This window comes from Glycine max, chromosome 5 (assembly GCF_000004515.6).
Source record: "Glycine max cultivar Williams 82 chromosome 5, Glycine_max_v4.0, whole genome shotgun sequence".
In the NCBI taxonomy this organism is placed as follows: domain Eukaryota; kingdom Viridiplantae; phylum Streptophyta; class Magnoliopsida; order Fabales; family Fabaceae; genus Glycine; species Glycine max.
This window is the reverse complement of record NC_038241.2, coordinates 1,855,812-1,874,443: the sequence shown is the minus strand read 5'-3', so window position 1 is coordinate 1,874,443 and position 18,632 is coordinate 1,855,812. Positions and strand designations below refer to the sequence as shown.

The 18,632-nt window shown below is 30.0% G+C and overlaps 2 protein-coding genes across 3 annotated transcripts; one reads left to right on the top strand and one right to left on the bottom strand.

The window, feature by feature from the left end:
- The first annotated feature begins 8,211 nt into the window (after positions 1-8,211).
- Positions 8,212-12,930, top strand: LOC100776932 (uncharacterized). Of its 2 annotated transcripts, XM_014775417.3 has the most exons (4): positions 8,212-8,488; positions 8,715-9,512; positions 10,248-10,669; positions 12,030-12,930. In XM_014775417.3, exons 1-4 carry the CDS (start codon positions 8,482-8,484, stop codon positions 12,798-12,800), a joined length of 1,998 nt encoding a protein of 665 aa, XP_014630903.1. In that variant the 5' UTR covers positions 8,212-8,481; the 3' UTR covers positions 12,801-12,930. The 2 variants fall into 2 exon arrangements, with proteins under 2 accessions (XP_014630903.1, XP_003525445.2); XM_003525397.5 differs by having other exon boundaries at positions 8,213-9,512.
- Positions 12,931-14,710: 1,780 nt separating this feature from the next.
- Positions 14,711-18,204, bottom strand: LOC100782808 (glycine-rich RNA-binding protein blt801). Its single transcript, XM_003524575.5, has 5 exons — positions 18,122-18,204; positions 17,471-17,621; positions 17,304-17,372; positions 17,040-17,146; positions 14,711-15,555 (listed from the first exon to the last, which is right to left on the bottom strand). Exons 2-5 carry the CDS (start codon positions 17,610-17,612, stop codon positions 15,049-15,051), a joined length of 825 nt encoding a protein of 274 aa, XP_003524623.1. The 5' UTR covers positions 17,613-17,621; positions 18,122-18,204; the 3' UTR covers positions 14,711-15,048.
- Positions 18,205-18,632: the final 428 nt, after the last annotated feature.

Genomic DNA, 18,632 nt, shown 5'->3' with positions numbered 1-18,632 from the left:
AAGTCAAAATAAACAGATTAATATTGATTGTTTTCTAAATTTTTCTTTAAAAAAAGTTGACAGGTTGATTTGTCTTATTTCATTTCCTTGACAAGTTAAGCGGGATGAATCAAAATGGATTAGCTGGTTAATTATCTTGTTCAACACACAAAAAAACCCAGGTTAAATAGGTAGATAGGTTCAAGTCATTTGTCAACTCATAATATAAAAAAAATTTAAATGTATTTTATATTTTTATGATTTTAAATATATTCAATTTTTAATTTAATATTATTCCCTTATTTCTTTTGATAAGTCACATTCTAGAAGCTTTTCACTTAATTTTTTTTTTATGAAACGTTAAACGTTTTTTCCAAAGTCTGCCCTTAGTTTCAAATTACTTCATATTAAGGGTTTTTATAGTATCTTTAAAAATTATATTAGTCATTTTTTATATAAAAACTGTATATTAAGTATTAACTATTTTTTACAAATCTTCTTAATCTGATCGAAATAATTCAAATTATTACTATTATTTGAGGGTTTTTTAAAGGAGTGTTATTTAAGGTTAGTGTACTTAATTTAAGAAACATTTAATTAATGTAAAATTTCATTATATAATAACTAAAAATACTTCCATTAATTAATTAGTGGTGGTAAAGAGAAAGGAATAGAAGTGTTAATAAAAGAGAAATATGATAGAAGACACATACAATAATTAAGTAGGATACGAGTGATAAACAATTGACCAGATCCTAAATTTCTGCTAAAGCAACATAAGTTTTTAAGTAAAATTGAGCTTTTTAGATAAAATTAAATATTTTTTTCGTTAATATAATTTATGTTTTTTTCATTTTTGTTCTTATATATTTTATTCATTTTAATCTTTTTAAGATGTGTTTGTTTTATTTTTTATTTTTAAAATGCTTTGAACTGTCAAAAAAATACTTTAAACAATATAAATAATGTTATATAAAATACTTTAAAGACAAAAAATAAAATAAATATATTTTGTAAGAACTAAAATAAATAAATAAATTACAAAAACGAATGTGAAAAAATTTTAAATTAAAAGAAAAAAAGATATTTGAGCCTTTAAAATAACAGCAATTTCAAAATGAAGGAGATACTTTATAGAATATTAAGATTGTCGATAAAAACATTAAGAGAATATGATATCATTTTAATTTTTATACATTATATTTATTCAACTTTTAATGATTATTGTTGTGTTCATTTTATTTATCTATATATTTATAGTTTTTTCATCTCAAAATTGTAAACAAATATAACTCGAGAAATTTTATTTTTCATTATATACCTATTTGGTTCGTATTAATTCTTATTTTATTGATGTGTTACGAAGAAAAATTATATTTTAGAAAAAAATAATAATTAATCACTAGAATTATTCTCATTAGTATAGTCTTAGTTGTAAGCATAGACATTATATGTCTATCCTAGTAATATAATGTGTCATTCTAACAAACAAATTCTCATACCAATAAAATTAATTATAGTGTATGACACATCATTCAATTCTAATTTGACAAAGTATATATATAACTATAACAACTAAACGTTCATTTGGTTTATTTTAAAAAAAATTACTTTTTTTGTCAAATTTCTTAAAGAATTATATATAGTAAGAAAGTTATTATTCTCCTAAAATTAAGTGTTATCATTTATCAAACATGATATGGTGTTTTTTCTATAAATATTTTGAAGTGATATTTGTTAATAAATAATAATTAGTCTAAAGTTTCAGTAATTGATAAAATAAGTAGCGTAATAAAATTTTGTGTGATAAAAAAAGTTTTCTTTTAAGTTTATCTCATATTATATTATAGTATTGATTATTATTTGAATATAACTCTTACACCAACAAAATTTGATTAATTTAGTAAGAAATGAATTCATATCTTACAAGAAGTAAAATTTGATTTGATATTTATTGTGATGTGATGATTGTGTTAATAGATAATTTGGAAGTGATTTTTGAGCCTTAAAATTTGTCTTAATTTTGATAAGATCAAATAATTTAACTCAATTTACTTAAATTTTTTAAAATAAAAAGATAAATTTAATAGTTATGTATTGATAATATAAAATACTTTTAAAATAATTATCATAAAAATTAATAAATTTATCATAGATGATAAATTATAACTGAATGATGATGTATTCATTTTTCTCATAAAAAAAAAAGTTATAACTCTTACATTTGTAAGTATGAAATTTAAACTTATATTTGGACAATTTGGAATATGCCCTCCCAGTTTAAGTCGTATTTGGAAGATGAAGATTGGAAGCGCCTCCTATGACTATTTAAACGCCATAACTTATTTGTTAAGTATGTTTCCTATCTCTCAACACCACATGTGCCGCAACACAACTTTTCAAACAAAGAATAGAGAGAGAGGATATAATTCGGGAAGGTGCATTGTAATGCGATCATGTATGTTTTTTCATTTAATTGTTTTTTTAGTGTGCACGGTGTATAGTTAAAATTTAAAAAAATTGGATAAATAGTCACTGTTATCTTTCAATATGTAAATAGTTGATAAATACATTTCTGAAAGATGAAAATATAATATTTAGTCCCTATAAGTGTAAAAAATGGGACAAATATATCATGCCATTAACTTCCGCCGGTCACCCTAAATAAAATGGCCTACGTGGCACGGAAGGATAAATTTGTCATTGAAATAAGTGCTAACGTGGATTGTCAGCATAAAGACATATTTTTTTGACTTTTCATTTTCCCACTCCGCTAACAAATATATCCATCAAAGATGAAAATGTAAAATTTAGTTCCCAAAAAATATAAGAAGTGCGAAAAATATATCTGAGCGTTAATAATAAATTATATATGAGAGAAACTATGAAAAAGGGGATTAAAAAATAGTAAAATACAGCTTAAGATTTGAACTCTTATATTTTGATTATCTATCTATTTATCCATCTATCAAATTATTAATTAATTTTTTAATTAATCAATATAACTACTTATTTTCCAAAATAAAATAAAATTCTTTAGTTTTATGATATAAAAAATTGAGTTACTATTTTAAAAAATAAAAACTTTTTATTTTTTGAAATTTTTTGTTTCTTTGATTAATTATTAATCTTTATTACGTACTCTATCATAGTATGTCAAATGGAATGCAAGGTTGTTGTAATCCCTAAATCAACAAGAGATACAACTCTACATCCCAAAGAAAAGAAAAAACTTCTGTATTAGTTTTTGTTTGTTTTATTTTAAAGTTAACCTCTATATTATTTTGAGCATTATTATATTTTTATTTAAATTTATTTGGATTCTTTGTTTGTTAGTAATTGTCTTCATTTTATTCATATTATGTATAATAAGTGTTGTCTCGAATGGAAGCACATAAGGTTGATCCAATGAATTCTTTAATATTTGAGGGGTATATATATATATATAGGAAAAAAACTTATAATTCCACTTTAGCTTTATCTAGTTTAAATTTTGTGAGATTTTTTTATAAAAAAATAGTTGATTAAATTCTTTTTAAAAATAAATAAATAAATAAATTTGATCTTGCAGTCGGTTGTGTTTTTCTACTCAAAACTCTCAACATATTATTTTCGAGGACACTTAAGTTGGAATTGTGATATGAAATAAATTTAAACATTATCAGTTCCGGTACGTAGACCAAATGATACAATACAAGTAAAAGTTCCTAAATTCATCGAGATATAGAACAACATATAAGTTATCGTGCTTGCTGTGAAATTTAGTAGAAATGTGATAAAATTATAAGTTATAAGATAATTTTTTTTAACAGCAAAGATTAAAATTTAACAAGAAAATCAAAATAATAAAAATATATATATTAAAAGAAAATTTAAAAAAATGCATAAGTATTAAACGAATAAGAACTGTAAATTATAAACGCATAATAATAATAATAATAATAATAATAATAATAATAATAATAATTAGTCACAATTTATTATTAACGTTCAAATATATTTGTCATATTTTTTATACTTTCAGGTACTAAATTTTACATTTTCATCTTTTAGAAACGCATTTGTTAGTGGAGTGGGAAGATGAAAAGTAAAAAAAAATATTATAATAAATATGTCTCTATGCTGACAATTCATGTTGACAATCGTTTTAGTGATAAATTTGCCCCTCCGTGTAGATTATTTTATTAACAACGACAAATGAAAGTTGACGGCATGACATATTTATAACACTTTTTACATTTTTATGAATTAAATTTTGTATTTTTATCTTTCAATGACGTATTTATCAGCGAATTATAAATTGAAGGACAAAAGTGACTATTTATCCTAAAGAAATTATACAAATTCTAAATTAATAATCTAATTTTAGTGGCGTATGAACTTATTAAATATTGAGAATACTTAAAGGAGCATCGGCTTGTCGATAGATAATTCTTACCAACAATATAATTATAAAAAAAAATAACCTGTAAAATAGGGCATGACTATTATAAAACCAAAAAAAATATCGACGGCGTTCTCTGACTTTAATATGTGCCTCGACCTTGACGCACTTTCCTGACAACTAGTTACAATACACGAGGGAAAACTATGGGCAAAGACAACAGACAACCGTGATGGACGAGTAAATGTAAATCATCATAGGTTTGAATCTTAGTTATCTTAACTAATCATGCTACAAGTGATGACTTTATACCTTTTTAATTTTTTGAAACTAAATCGATAAAATAATTAGAGTATACAGAAACTAGTCTGAAAATAGTTAATTTTTTTCAGCATTTAATCTTCAATTTAGTTCATATCAGGTAAGAAAATGTAAAATGTGAAGTAATTATTATTAATTTAAGGCGAGTTAAATTTATAATGTATTTAACTCAATGGTTAAATCATTGTTTGTCTTAAAAATTTGGCTAAATATTGTGTCCTTTTCAAATAAAAACGGAAAATATTAATTAATATTTTTTCATAACTAAATTATTAAACTGTCTATTTTTAATTATCTGTTTATTAAGTCCATTAATTATTATGAAAAAATGTTTTATAAATTAAAATATCTTTAGGATATGTTTGGAAGTGGAATTTAAGAAGAAAGGGAAAGGAAAGACAAATATTTCAGATTTAAATCAATAGAGATATGTAATAGTTACAAAAATAAATAAAATATTATGACATTAAGTTTATGTTAATTTATCATTTTATTTATTTTATTTTAAATGAATATCAAATTTTTATTTCTATTTATCCATCATTCTAAATTTCAAGATAATATTAATTACTATTTTCTTACTTGTATTTTTATAAGAGATCAGAGAGAGATGAACAATAACGTATAAAAATTAAAGTAATACGTGAGAAAATAACAAAAAAGCATGATAATAATTTTTTAATATAATAAGAAAATTAAAATTTTCCAATCAATATACTACTATTTTGTTTTTGAATAAAAAAAAATTTAGTCACATCCTTTTGGAATGAGTTCCTTTACTAATTAGACCTTGTTGGTTAAAATAAAAGTTATTAGTTCTAGGTTATATGTTCTAATATATATATATATATATATATATATATATGTGTGTGTGTGAGAGAGAGAGAGAGTTACTAACTTCCGTATTTATTTTACTTCCCCAGACTCAGTATCTTCTGTTAAAAATATTTAATAATATTATATCTTCTTAGCACATCTTATTATTTTCTTAATTATTAGATGATGAAAATATTGTATGATTTTTATATTTAAAAGTATTGGAATAATTAAAAAGACTTCGTTATACAAGAATATAGCATCGCTAGAAAACATATATGTAATTTTTAAAGCACGTTTATTAGGGACGTAAAAAAAATTGTAAAAAAAAAAGCACATATTCTGGTCATTATAGATAACCGTACAAATGTGTGTTCAAGGATTCGCATTGATAACCATGTGTTTTTGTTTTGTTTTGCATAATAGCATGCCATAACCGAATATGACTCCAAATGAGGGAGTTCTGGGCCTTGATGCGGTTCTTTAGGCCTCTGATCACAATTATTGGTATATCCAATAGAATAGCATAATTTCAATTTTTTTTTCTTCGGTAAAGCTGATATGGTTGGACCAATTCATAAGCTTCATACAAATTGATCTTTTTAAATCTTCTAGCAGGTTAATTATATTATAAAATAATTAATATATATAATATTAAAATTTTTAATATATATTTAATGGTAGACCGTGTGTTTTTTTGGTGTGTGGAATGTGCAGCAATTTAGTTGAAACACAAAGGCTTAAAAGTTCTATTTGATTGTTAAAATATTTTATAAAAAACGGATCAATATTTTTGTTTTATCATTTGGATAATAAATAGAATGAATAAAGTGTGTTTGTTAATTCTTTTACTACCCTTACTTTAAATACTATCATTTTTTTCCATCTTTGATAAAGTGAATACATATCATCCCCCCTCGCCTATCACTTTCTACTTTATTTGATATTGAGCATAAAATTGGAAGTATAAAATATCTAATGAGACATTTTCTTGCTAAGAAACAAAATATACATAGAGTGAATTTAATATTTAACTATAGTGGTTAAATAAATTCGGACAAGAGAAACTATATAAATAGAGTAACCACAATTGAATATTAAAATGAGTATTTTACCAAAATTTGCTACTATCAACATATTTTGTGCCTCTACTTGTTTTTGGTGTGGGAAAATTTTGGTTAACTTATCATATTTATAAATAAGATGAACTTCTTCATTAAAATTCATGCAGTTACAATGATTTTTACAATGGTTTACTCACTATCTGTTGCATGGCCGATTCATTTAGTAACTCAAATCGATAAGGTATTTGATTTCCAAGCCAATTGATGAACCCATCAGTTCAAATCAAGTGTGATAACATTAATTATATCACATGAGTTAGACGAAACAATAAATACTAAAAAGACTTCAAAATGTTACAACTTGTTTGGTCACTAGAAAAAAATGCATTTGCATTAATAAAAATAAAATTGTATAGTACTACTTATTTAAAATTAATTTTGCTTTGAATAAAATTTATTTTAGTATTAATAATTTCTTTTATTTTCTAAGAAAAACTAATTTTGAATAAAGGCTTATAGCAGTTTTAAAGATATATTCATATTTATGATTAAAAAAATTATTCAAGTTATTTAAAATTATTTTATATTTAAAATATTAATTTTATGCACACGCAGTTTTTTCAAAATTAACTTTTTCTTTAAAAAAAGTTAGCATATTTATTTATAAAATAAGATAATTTTTTTAAAATTATAACGAGACACGATTTATGATTATCTTTGGATTAAATGCACACCCTTGATAATTTTGTTGAAGGATTATTAGATGGTTGTAGTATAGTTGGATTTATTGAATGACAATAATGATTTCTTATTTATGGTCCTTGAATCTTCTTGTGAAACGGCCATTATACCAAAGAAATAGACATTAGACAAAACGCCCCACTGCGCAGCAGCTTAAAAGAGACTTTTTCTAGATTGCCAAAAAGACTTTGCATTATCTCTTCAATTTTTCAATGACAATTCCATGGCAGGAAAAAAAAAGGTTCTTAATATATTTTTTTAGAATTGGTTTTAAATAATGAAAATAAAATAAGATTATAAATGTTCATTATATTAAGAATATAAAAACATAATAAATACATTTTTAATAAAAAATGTTTTACTTTAACAACTTATTATCAACTTATAAATCAAGTTATTAAATATAAGTGATTAAGATATTAAAATTAAGATCGAATCATTTTAATAATAGCTAAATTTTATTATTGATGAAAATAATTATTAATCAAACTTTATCTATTTTCAAATCAAACTTCAAATTAATTCATATTTTTTTATGAATTAAATCATTAAAACAAAAAATATCAAATTATAAGTTTGTTTAAATTTTTTAAAAATAAAAAATAATATTTTTTTATAACACATAAAAATAAAATAAAAATATTTTATAATTTCTTTTAAATAAACTTAAACAAACAAATTCATTATTATTTAGTCATAAATCATTATTAATACGTCATTTTTAAAGTAAAAACAAATTCGTTATTATTTAATCATAAATCATTTTCTAGCATTGTAAAAATTAACTAATTTTTTTTTTTATGTAAAAATGTTAACTAACTTACTAGTTACTATCTATGGATTCGTGTGTGATCGAATGACAATTTGAAGTGCATATTCATGTTTTTCTTTCAATTATTATTCCTTTAAAATTAGGAAGTATTATCATTGTTCGTACCAAAACTGCAAGGTTGAGGGTTGTTTGGTTTGGTAGCTTTGGTTGTGTGTCGTAGTCATAGACATAGATTTTGGTATACGCACCCAACAGCCAGTGAGGCCTTAATCACTTCCAAAATTTGCTTTTGCAACCAACTAATCTACTTTCTTACTGTCATCGTCAGTTTCCATTCTTTTCTGTTTCCTCATAAACGGGTCCCTTTTGTTGCTGCTTCTCTTCATCTCTGCCGTTGGAATTGGATGCTAGGTAGGTTTCTTCATTGATAATGAGAGTTGGGAGAAGAATATGTGTTTAGTTAGTGAATCAGGGATAGTGGTTTCCGCCAATTTCTCTAAATTGATTGAAAGTTTCTCTCTTTCATGTGTGTTGCTGATAATGCATATAAAGAAGATTATTTGTTTTGTGGGGTTTGGGTAGTGGATATATGTGTGTGTGTGTTAAAGAGGCAAAATGGATTTGTTGGTTGTTGCAGCCGTTGCTGGAGCTGGGTGCTTGGCTAAATATTTGAACAAGCTTCCAAAGAATGGTGACGGCTCATCCCTTTTGTCTTTAGAGGATTCCAATTTTGAGAATGCTGAGTCCCCAACCCACCCCTTCTGCACACAAGCAGGGAGAGATTCTTTAGATAGAAGGGGTTCAGATGTGAGTTCACAGGATTGTCTTTTGACAATAGAGTTGGCTTCTGATAGGGAAAAAGTAAGGCCATTCAGGAATTGCAATGAGAGTGATGCCCTCTCTGTATCGAATTTTAATAATATTGGATATGGAAATGAGCAAAGCCCCTATGTTGGTGGCAGTTGCAGTTTCCTACTTACTGATTTGTCTGCAGCAAAATTAGGCCATAGTCCTTTTGGAAGTAAAGCCTCTCATAGGACTAAGCATTTGTATGGGCATATTAGTGGGCCTTCAAACTCCTTAGAAAGTTGCCTAATGGCTCAGCTGTGCAAAGAGCATGCCCAAATGGATGAATCTGTCTTATCACCATCAACAATGACAAGGTCATTTCTTGTTAATGATGGAAACCAAATGATCAGCAGAGCGAATGATGATGATTCTTTCAGTGGATTAACTGGAAGTGGAGAATATATGTTGCATGGAGAAGCCAGTAAAGTGAAGGATGAAAGTGTATTATGTGCAGTTCCTTGCTTACCCAAAATTGGATCTTCTAATGATGTCAAGAAGATGAAGTTTAATGCAGGCAGTGGACGAAGTAAGAGATTGAGCCCTACTAGCAATGTGCTTAGTGGAAGGCACATCCATACTCAACATGGTATGGTTCTTGAATTTTGACTTACAAATACCTTTATAGCTTTTGCTGTGTTGCAAATATTTGCTTTGTATACATTCTTTCAGGCCTATATTTAGATTTTTGTTTTGTTTTGTCTTGAGAGTATTTCACTTGTTTCCTCTAGGAAATTTATCAGTATGCTCATTGTGATATCAATTTTTTTAGACTCTTGTGCATTCTCTGGTTAGTTACAAACTTACAATATCTTGTAAAGGAATCTTGTTTCATTTACACACTCGGGTGTATATTCATATACATTTCAATAGTCTCCGAGAATGAGACTCATATAATGAGTTTTTGAAAATCAAATGGGTTTTGCACAGGTCTAAACTCACAACTTATTGGAAGGATGTTACAGAATCCTGGTTTTTCTATTCACACGCCAATTTTTCCTGAGAATTGCCATCTTGCACAATTGGCCAATCTCACTGTTCCTTTACAAATGGAGGTTGTTTTGGTCCGGAGGGGAAAATTGCTTCAGGACCTAAAATGGCATTCCTAACACTAATTAAAAAATGGTTTTATTATCCAGGCCTAACATGCTGATCACAGCTAGCTTTATAACCCAATCAAGTCATCTGTGTTGGTTACGGCATATGTTGACTTCTTGATGAAGTAGGTTGCTATTTATTTCATGAGTTTATATCAAGTCTTTGGTGCTTGTTGTGTGGTGTGTTTTGCTTTATCTACTCTTGTTGACACGTACATAATCATCAGATGAAACATTTCTCTTCAGTCTCGGGATTTCTTTTGGGATAATAACTTCCATCTTGGCAAATAAAAGAGAAATGGACAAGTTAATAGAGTTGTTGAAGCAGACTGAAAGCTTGGTTCAAGATCTACAACAGGAACTTGAAATGAAAGATTCAATGAGAGTGAAGGAGTTACATAATGAAAATTATGATTCACAGGGTACTTGTGATCATTCCTTCTGTGATAAGGAGCTAAATGGATTTTCACCTGAAAAGCACACAGATAACTCTCCAATAACTGACTACAAAAAATCATATGATCAAAAGGAAGAAGAAAGATCAGAATCTATGAGCAAAATTGAAGCTGAGCTTGAAGCTGAACTTGAGAGATTGGGATTAAACATGAACGAATCTAGCCCAGAAAGACCGCTGTCTGAGCTTGTTGAGGTAAGCATAAAATGTTTATCTTTTGCATTTCCTAGTAATGACATGATCCTGTAAGCAAATTTCATTGTCTTGGAATATGGCTGCTGAAATATACTTTCTTTAAATAATTTCTTATATGTTTGGTTTAGTTACCATAGTATGACATATTGATTTTTTTATTTTTTTCTAATTTAAAATAGCTTTGCTTATGTGAAAATATCTTGGATGCATGTTGAGCTGCAAACTATGGATATCTTGTATGCATATTGTCAAATATAATGTCACTTTCTTACTTGAAGGATTTTTTGGTTCTGATAACCTCCTGTACCATGTGTTTATTTCCCACCAATAAATAAATAAAAAGAAAATTTAAACTAGTCATTTAATACATTATGCAAATCTTGAATTTGGGTTGCACCTAACTCAACTCTAAAAGCTAACTCATGAGATAAGGATTCCCTATATCTTGATAAGCTCTACTATAGTTGATGTGACTTGTGAGATCTCAACACACACCCTCACGCCCATGATTGGACATCTAGAGGGTGGAGATTGTAGAACTGACTTGATTTTTATATTGCACCGGGAAAGCTGTGTGACCAGGACAGTTTAGGGTGACCCAATAGCAAATTTATGACAGGCTTTGATACCATCTTGAATTTAGACTAGATTTAGTTCAACTCTAAAAGCTAATTCTTGAGGTGGGGATTGCCCAACCTTTTATAAGCTCTACTTTGGCTATATCTGTAGTTAATGTGAAATCTCAACCGCAAGAAATGCAGGTAGCTTTTAGTGTATGCTTTTGCCTCAATTTTTTCCCCCATAACTTGCAGTTGTTGTAAACGTCTGATGTGTTTGTAAGCATATGAATAGGAAATGGGGAAGAACAATATTATGCTGTTTTGACTGGAACAGAAAGTAAGAATAACATAGTCTTCAGACATATTTTTCAAACCGAGTGTTTGTCATGACTTGATTAGTTGATTAACTTCCATATATATTCTTTGGAGAAAAATTATACAGATGTCAGTTAGAATATATATAGAGTATGCAAAACAAATTTAAATGCAAGTGACAAGTTATCTATGTTAAGGCTCTGTATATTTAGAACTTAGGGTAGCTAAATGCATTTGTTATTGTTACTTGAAGATTTGCTTCATTAGTTTTATGCTGCAGCATGTGTTTCTCTTTTACAGGATTGGTTTTATTGTAGTTAAAATTGGAATTCTAAGTTCTAACACGTGACTTCCCTCTTCTGTTTTATTCACTGTGTCTCCAACAGTTACCTCTTCTCTTTTCCTTCATTCCATGCTTTTTATGTTCAATTTAATAGTGCTTAACATGGGACTATGGTGTGCTAATGTCGCGAAAATTCTTGCAGCTTGACCCTGACTTTGTAGCAGATTTTGCTCAAGGTGAGTTGCAAACTGATGTGATCCCTGGGAAAGATTTTGTCCATTCAGAACTAAATGAGGATGACAGTGACACTGTGGTTCCTGTAAATTATGCTGTTTCGCCTCATGAACTAACACTGTGCTTGCATGAAGTTATCCAATCAAGACTTGAGGGACGTGTACAGGAGCTTGAGATTGCCCTTGAAAATAGCCAAAGGAAATTACGGTTTATGGAATCTGAGCATGAGAGTCATCCCCAAAAGTATTTCTCAAGTTGTGGACAAGCATCCTCCTTGACTAAAGATGACTGTGAGCCTATTACCGAACCCTTAGTTATGAGTTTATTTGGTGACTCTCCCGGGGCTTACATTGACACCTCTTATGAAGAAATAATAAAGATAGATGACTTCGAAGAAAATTCACCATCTAGCATCCATATTTCTGATTACAAAGTAGATTCACATTCACATGATTTGCATGCATTAGGGGTTCAACATTGTGGAGCAAATGATCTCCTAACTCATTCCACTGATAAAGAAGAGAGACTGTCAAGGGAACTCTCTTCTGGTGAGGTCACAATGTTGGAAGGGCTAAGCTCTAGCAATTATGAATTAAATGATGTTACTGGAGATGAAAACTGTGAGTGTGATTATGAGGTGGAAAGGCAATTAATAAGACAAATTGTTGAAAGGACCAAGAAAGGTTCTCCTGTTTTCCAAAATGCTAGAAGGATATTGTATGCTATGGATGAAGATTAACATTGATATCAAATACTTTGTATGTGTGTAGAAATACGGGTTGGTTTGGTAGGGTAGAAGAAAATTGAGAAAAAATATTTAAATTAAAGTAGTGTAATAGAGGTGTTGGATCCACATGTGTTATTGAAAATTTTCCTTCTTTTCTCACTTATTTCTTCACAAACAAACCCACCATACCAGAGTAGCACAATTCACTCCTTTTATTTTGGATGGTCTACGAGATGGTACTTGTGAGCCCCACCATTGCTTCCTTGCTTGTGAACTTTGCATACTTTGTTTGATGATAAGCATGACACTCTTTGCATGTTGGAGTTCACTGTCTCAAACAGTCTGACAGAACCTAGTTTTAGCATTTCTAGATAAAATCTATAGGACCAATGATATTTTTTTTCGGCCTATCAGATGGATTACTTATAGTGCATGTAAGTTTCCTCGCCGTATTCTTATTTGAATATTGCACATGAAGTATCTGTTTCTCAAATAGATTCAAAATTTAGTTTTTGCGTTCTGCAAATAAGGTCTAACCTTAGTGGAACATCGCAAATGCTGGAGATGAATTCAATTCACAATAAGATGCTTGCATTGCTTGTTGCGTTTCTTTTTCGTATATTTGCTGAGAACAGTTCTTTATATGTGATAATTATAATTTATTATATGGTGGATGATTAGTAGTATTTCAATGAGTACTTTTAATGAGTCTTTAGATCATAATTAGAAAAAAACTGCAAATGAGATTAAATCACCGTTATTGTCACTCTTGCTTTCATCATCTCACCATCTTATTTTGACTACCTATCACCTCACCATCATCACCACTAATTATTTTTTTAGGAAATATATAAATATAAATATTAAGTTGTGAAAATCTATTTTTAATATTACAGTATATATTTAAAAAAGTTATACTACTATTAGCTATATAATGATTATAGATGAGATATTTGATATTTTTTATTATGTTTATTGTATAAATTATGATTTGTTTTAAATGCTTAGATCGGATTGAATTAAACTAAATTTAAATTTTAAACAAAACTGATTGAATGGTTAATTTAACAAATAAAATGATTAAATTAGATGATTTTTCTATCAAAATTGATTCAATCTATTCAGCAAACAACCTTAGATAGGAAAAACCATTAATTATATATTTTTCAAAGAATATTACATTCATAAAAAAACTTAATTAGAGAGAGAGTAAGAACCGCACAAAAAATTAGTCATGAAATTGAGAAGGCACTTCGGCTTAAAGAATTTATAGAACATGAAGATAGTGAAAAAGTTTAAGACTAAGACTACACAAGTATTTAAATGATACCTTCTTCATCTTAAAGATTTTGATGCTTCAGAAATTTTTGTCAAGGGAGTAAGAGATTACTGTGAAAAAGAGTTACATAATTCAATTAAGATCATAAAGAACTTTGTGATTCCAGAAATATTTCGAATCTTGATTCATTAATGGTTTAGGATGATAAATTATATTCAATTTTTTTTAATAATGTTTTAACCTTTCTTGGAAGATTTCTTTTTCCCTCCAAATATTTAACACAATTATATATTGAAGACTCAAACCCAAAACACAATTATATGTTTAAGACTCAAACCCACCCAAAGATATTTGATTACACTGAAACAATATCTTTTGCTTTGTATATAATAAAAATTTGTTTGTTATTCACTGAAATTAAAATTATCTCAATTGACAAAAAAAGAATTGTATATATATATATATATATATATATATATATATATATACACGTTGAATTAATTTGTGCACTTCATTAATGATATAATATTTGTAGACTAAAACCTATCGCGTATTAGCAGAAACAATTCACGTCCGCTGCCAAGACAAAAAGGGGTCATGGCAAGGGAGGAGTAATATTTCAAATGACAGTTTAAAAATGTTATTTCGTCCAGAACTAAACCACTTGATATGAATTCCCACATAAGTCTCAAACTGTTGTCCCGACTTGCAACAATTCACAGATTTACATGCTGTATGAATATCTCAATTTGGTTTAATACAATCACCTCAAAGTAAGCAACAAAAACGAGATATCTGACTCTTAAGAAAATAAGGGAAGAAAGACGCTTAAGATGGACCTAGATAACGTTGTTCCCATCCATGTCCAGCTGATCAAGATAACTTGCCAGAAATGCTCACCAGGTTGAAGTCCATAGAGATTTTAGGAAGAGGTAGGATACAGAACACGAGCAGTAGAAAACTAAAAACTATTAAATTCCATCAAGCCCTCTTGGCAAAATCATCTGCATCGTTGTCATCCCTGTAATCACCAAAATCCTCATCTCCTTTGCTGCTTGCTTTGCTATCTAATTGGCCACTGCTGCCAAATTCAGACCCCGCACTTCCATCATAGCCATCAGCAAAGCTAGTGCCACTACCTGCACCAACACCACCATCCACAACACTTCCATCATATCCATTACTGGCAAAACCAGTAGAGCTTTCATGATTGCCTACACCACCGGCATTACCAGCATAGCCTCCTGAATAGTTATTGCCAGAGCCACTGTCCCCATAATTGCCGCCTGATCCATACCTGCCTCCACCATATCCATAACCACTCCCATCATTTCGACTATAGTTGTCACCACCATAACCACCACGATAGCTGCTACCACCTTCATAGCCACCGCCACCTACAGCACCGTATGAACCAAAGCCACCGCCACCATATCCACGAGGTCTTTCATTAGCATAATTCACCCTAATCGGGCGACCATGTAGGTCCTGAAAATGTTACACAGGAACAATGAAGCACAAGGTAACAAATGATATCTTGTTGCTAGTCATAAAATTTGCAAAATTAGATAACAAAAAGGTTAATGAAGGATCAAAAAATACAAACTACAAGATGATAAACATCACCAGGAAAGGATTACATTCGCATACATCACAGAAAAGTTACTGAAAATTACCATAATAAGATAGACATGTAATAAATGCATCGCACTTAACTGGATACCCAATATTGTAAGGGCCTATCAAGCAAAAGGAAGACTGATAACAGCCAGGATAATGGTTCTCTCTTTTAATGGGCTTTCTAATAATTAACCAAATATCTTGTTTGAAAATAATAAGTGACAAATATATTCCTATTACTTTTGTCAGGACCCACACAGACAGTGAACATAGAATAAAAAATTACATAGGTGTCAATCCCAAATTACAGTACAGAGCAGCCAATCCCAAAAATTGCTATAGCAGGTGGCAGGATGGTCACTATTCTAACCAATTACAATAAAGAAATTAAAGGGTAAAACTTAGAGAGAACAAAACAGTATGATTAAGGGCCTGTTTTATATCGATTAAAAATCAGAACACAGGGACAAAATAGAGCAAGGAAGCAAGGGTTACATTTGACTGGAAACAGTGGCAGGTTTTCTAGAAAATTGTCACAAAGGTCAGGGAAGACCAAGAAAAATGGAGAGGCACAGAATCAGCAGAGGTCAGGGATGGCCAAAAAGACAAGAACTGTAACAGTTGGCCAGAAAAATGCTGGAAATGTTGCCAGTAAAGGGTGGGTGTTTGTCAGAAAGGAGAACAATGGGTGCCACTTCATAAAAGAGTGCCTGCAACTGACGGAGAAAGAAGGATTTTCGGTTCTGATTCAATAAAGGAGGGGACAAATCCCAAATTGATCCTCAACAGCCCTAAACAACACTGTTTCATGGTCAAAATAGGTTTTCTTTGTGACCCGCTCCAATAGTGCCCCCCTCCAGCCACACTTTTCTGTAATTATGTCTGCCATCACAATCACAACTGCCACTACTACAAACTGTGAAGCAGAGCTTCTCAATTCTGTCATAGCGCTGTTATTTGGTGTGCTATTGACAACTATGAGCATTAGTAAGAAGAGATGTATGTATGCTAAAATAAGGCCCATATTGACATGTATTTTACTTAAAACAACTGCATATTTTAAAACAAAGGATTTAAATATGGGTCCGCATAACCTGATATGGCCATCACAACTTCATCATCCCCAACTGAGAACTGCATTATTAGGCCACATCATGTCCACCATGAGAACAATTTAAAAGCTTGCCAAGTACAAAACAATGCTAGGTAAACAAAATTAGCATAGCACGCACAACATGCATACTGCCACAGATTGGGTGGGTTTGCTTCAGCACATGATCATTTTGCAGCAACCATTACAACCAATGCTACTCGCAGCAAGATTATAACACTAGGAACAAATAGTCTGTTACCTGACCATCCAAGGCCTGAATGGCACTTGATGCCTCCTCAACCGAAGTGTATGTAATAAAGCCAAATCCTCTGGATCTACCAGTTTCACGATCCATAATTATCCTAGCTACAAAGAGCGTGACATTCAAGAGAAACTATCACTGAATAGAAAATTAATTAACATAAAATATGTCAACAGAATTTCATTGACTCCCCCCAGCAAACAACTTGTTAAATACAACAAAAGTAAAAAAAAAGAAAAGACAGAGAATCTGACTACTTACCATCAACAACTTCACCATATTTTGAAAAAGCTTCCCTCAAACTTTGCTCGTCAGTAGAATATGAAACACCTGTTACATACAAATATGTACACAGATCATTATTATCAACTATGCAAAGAAGAAAAAAACATAAAAAGCATCCAACTCAAAATGAAGTTCGAAAGCACCTCCGATAAACAGCTTTGTGCTTGGAGCAGATGACATACTGCGTATAGCCTGAAAAAACGAAGGGGATGATCGCAATTCTGAACTAACCTGCCTGCTTGCTGTCTGTCTTAATAAATTCCCAATTCTACCAAAGAAAGCCATTGCTGTAACCTGAAGGAAACATATGTCAATGACTCTGTACACCATATAGCTTAAAACACACATTTAAAAACTATTAACACCTCAAGTATCAGAAAACCCAATCCTAACCATAAACCTATATGAAATGTTAAACCATTTCTTTGTTTTGGTTCTAAACAAGAACCCTAAAGACAGCAACGTAACAAACTTCGCTTATCCAGAGAGAAAATATTCAAGTTCACTCAGCAGCCAACAAAACTAATATCAAAACAAGTTCAAATCTCAAACTCTCTGATTTCAAGACAGATTTCACGATCACCGAAGAAAACAAGTTCGCCGGTTGAAAACGGAAAAGAAAAACGCGTATAATACCATACCTAGCAATATATTTGATCTACACGAAAAAAAGTAAACAGATAAATCGAATCAAAAGGAAATGAAAGGGAAAAAAAGTGAGATTAAACAAAAACGAAGAGAAACATGGTGAAAACTGAAGAAGAAAAAGAAGAAGATTGAATAATTGAGATTACCTGTGTTCACTCGCGAGACAGTGTCTTTTCCTAAAACCCTAGCAAGATATCTGTGATTTTTCGAGGAAAGGAATGGGTTTATGTAGAACTTATTAAATAGGTAAGAGCAAAATTCTCTCTCTATTTTTTTTTTGTCAGATAAACGGGCCGAGGCCCATTTATTCACGGGACATGCTAGGTGCACCCAGTAACATTGCTGGTGCACCCAGCAATTAGGTGAATGGGCAAAATTGTCCTTGCATTAAAAAAGATAATTTCTTCTTCCGGAAGAAGGTTCTTCCGGAAAGCTTCCGGAAGAAGGTTCTTCCGGAATCTTTCCGGAAGAACCTTCTTCCGGAAGAACAATTTATGTTCTTCCGGAAGAACCTGCTTCCGGAAACTTTCCGGTAGAACTTTTTTTTGGAAGAACCCTCCTACTGAAGAACTATTTTTGCTCTATCAATAATGATATTTCTTAATACTTTTCCTGAAGAAATTTCTTCTGGAAGATTTCCGGAAATCCTTCTTTCGT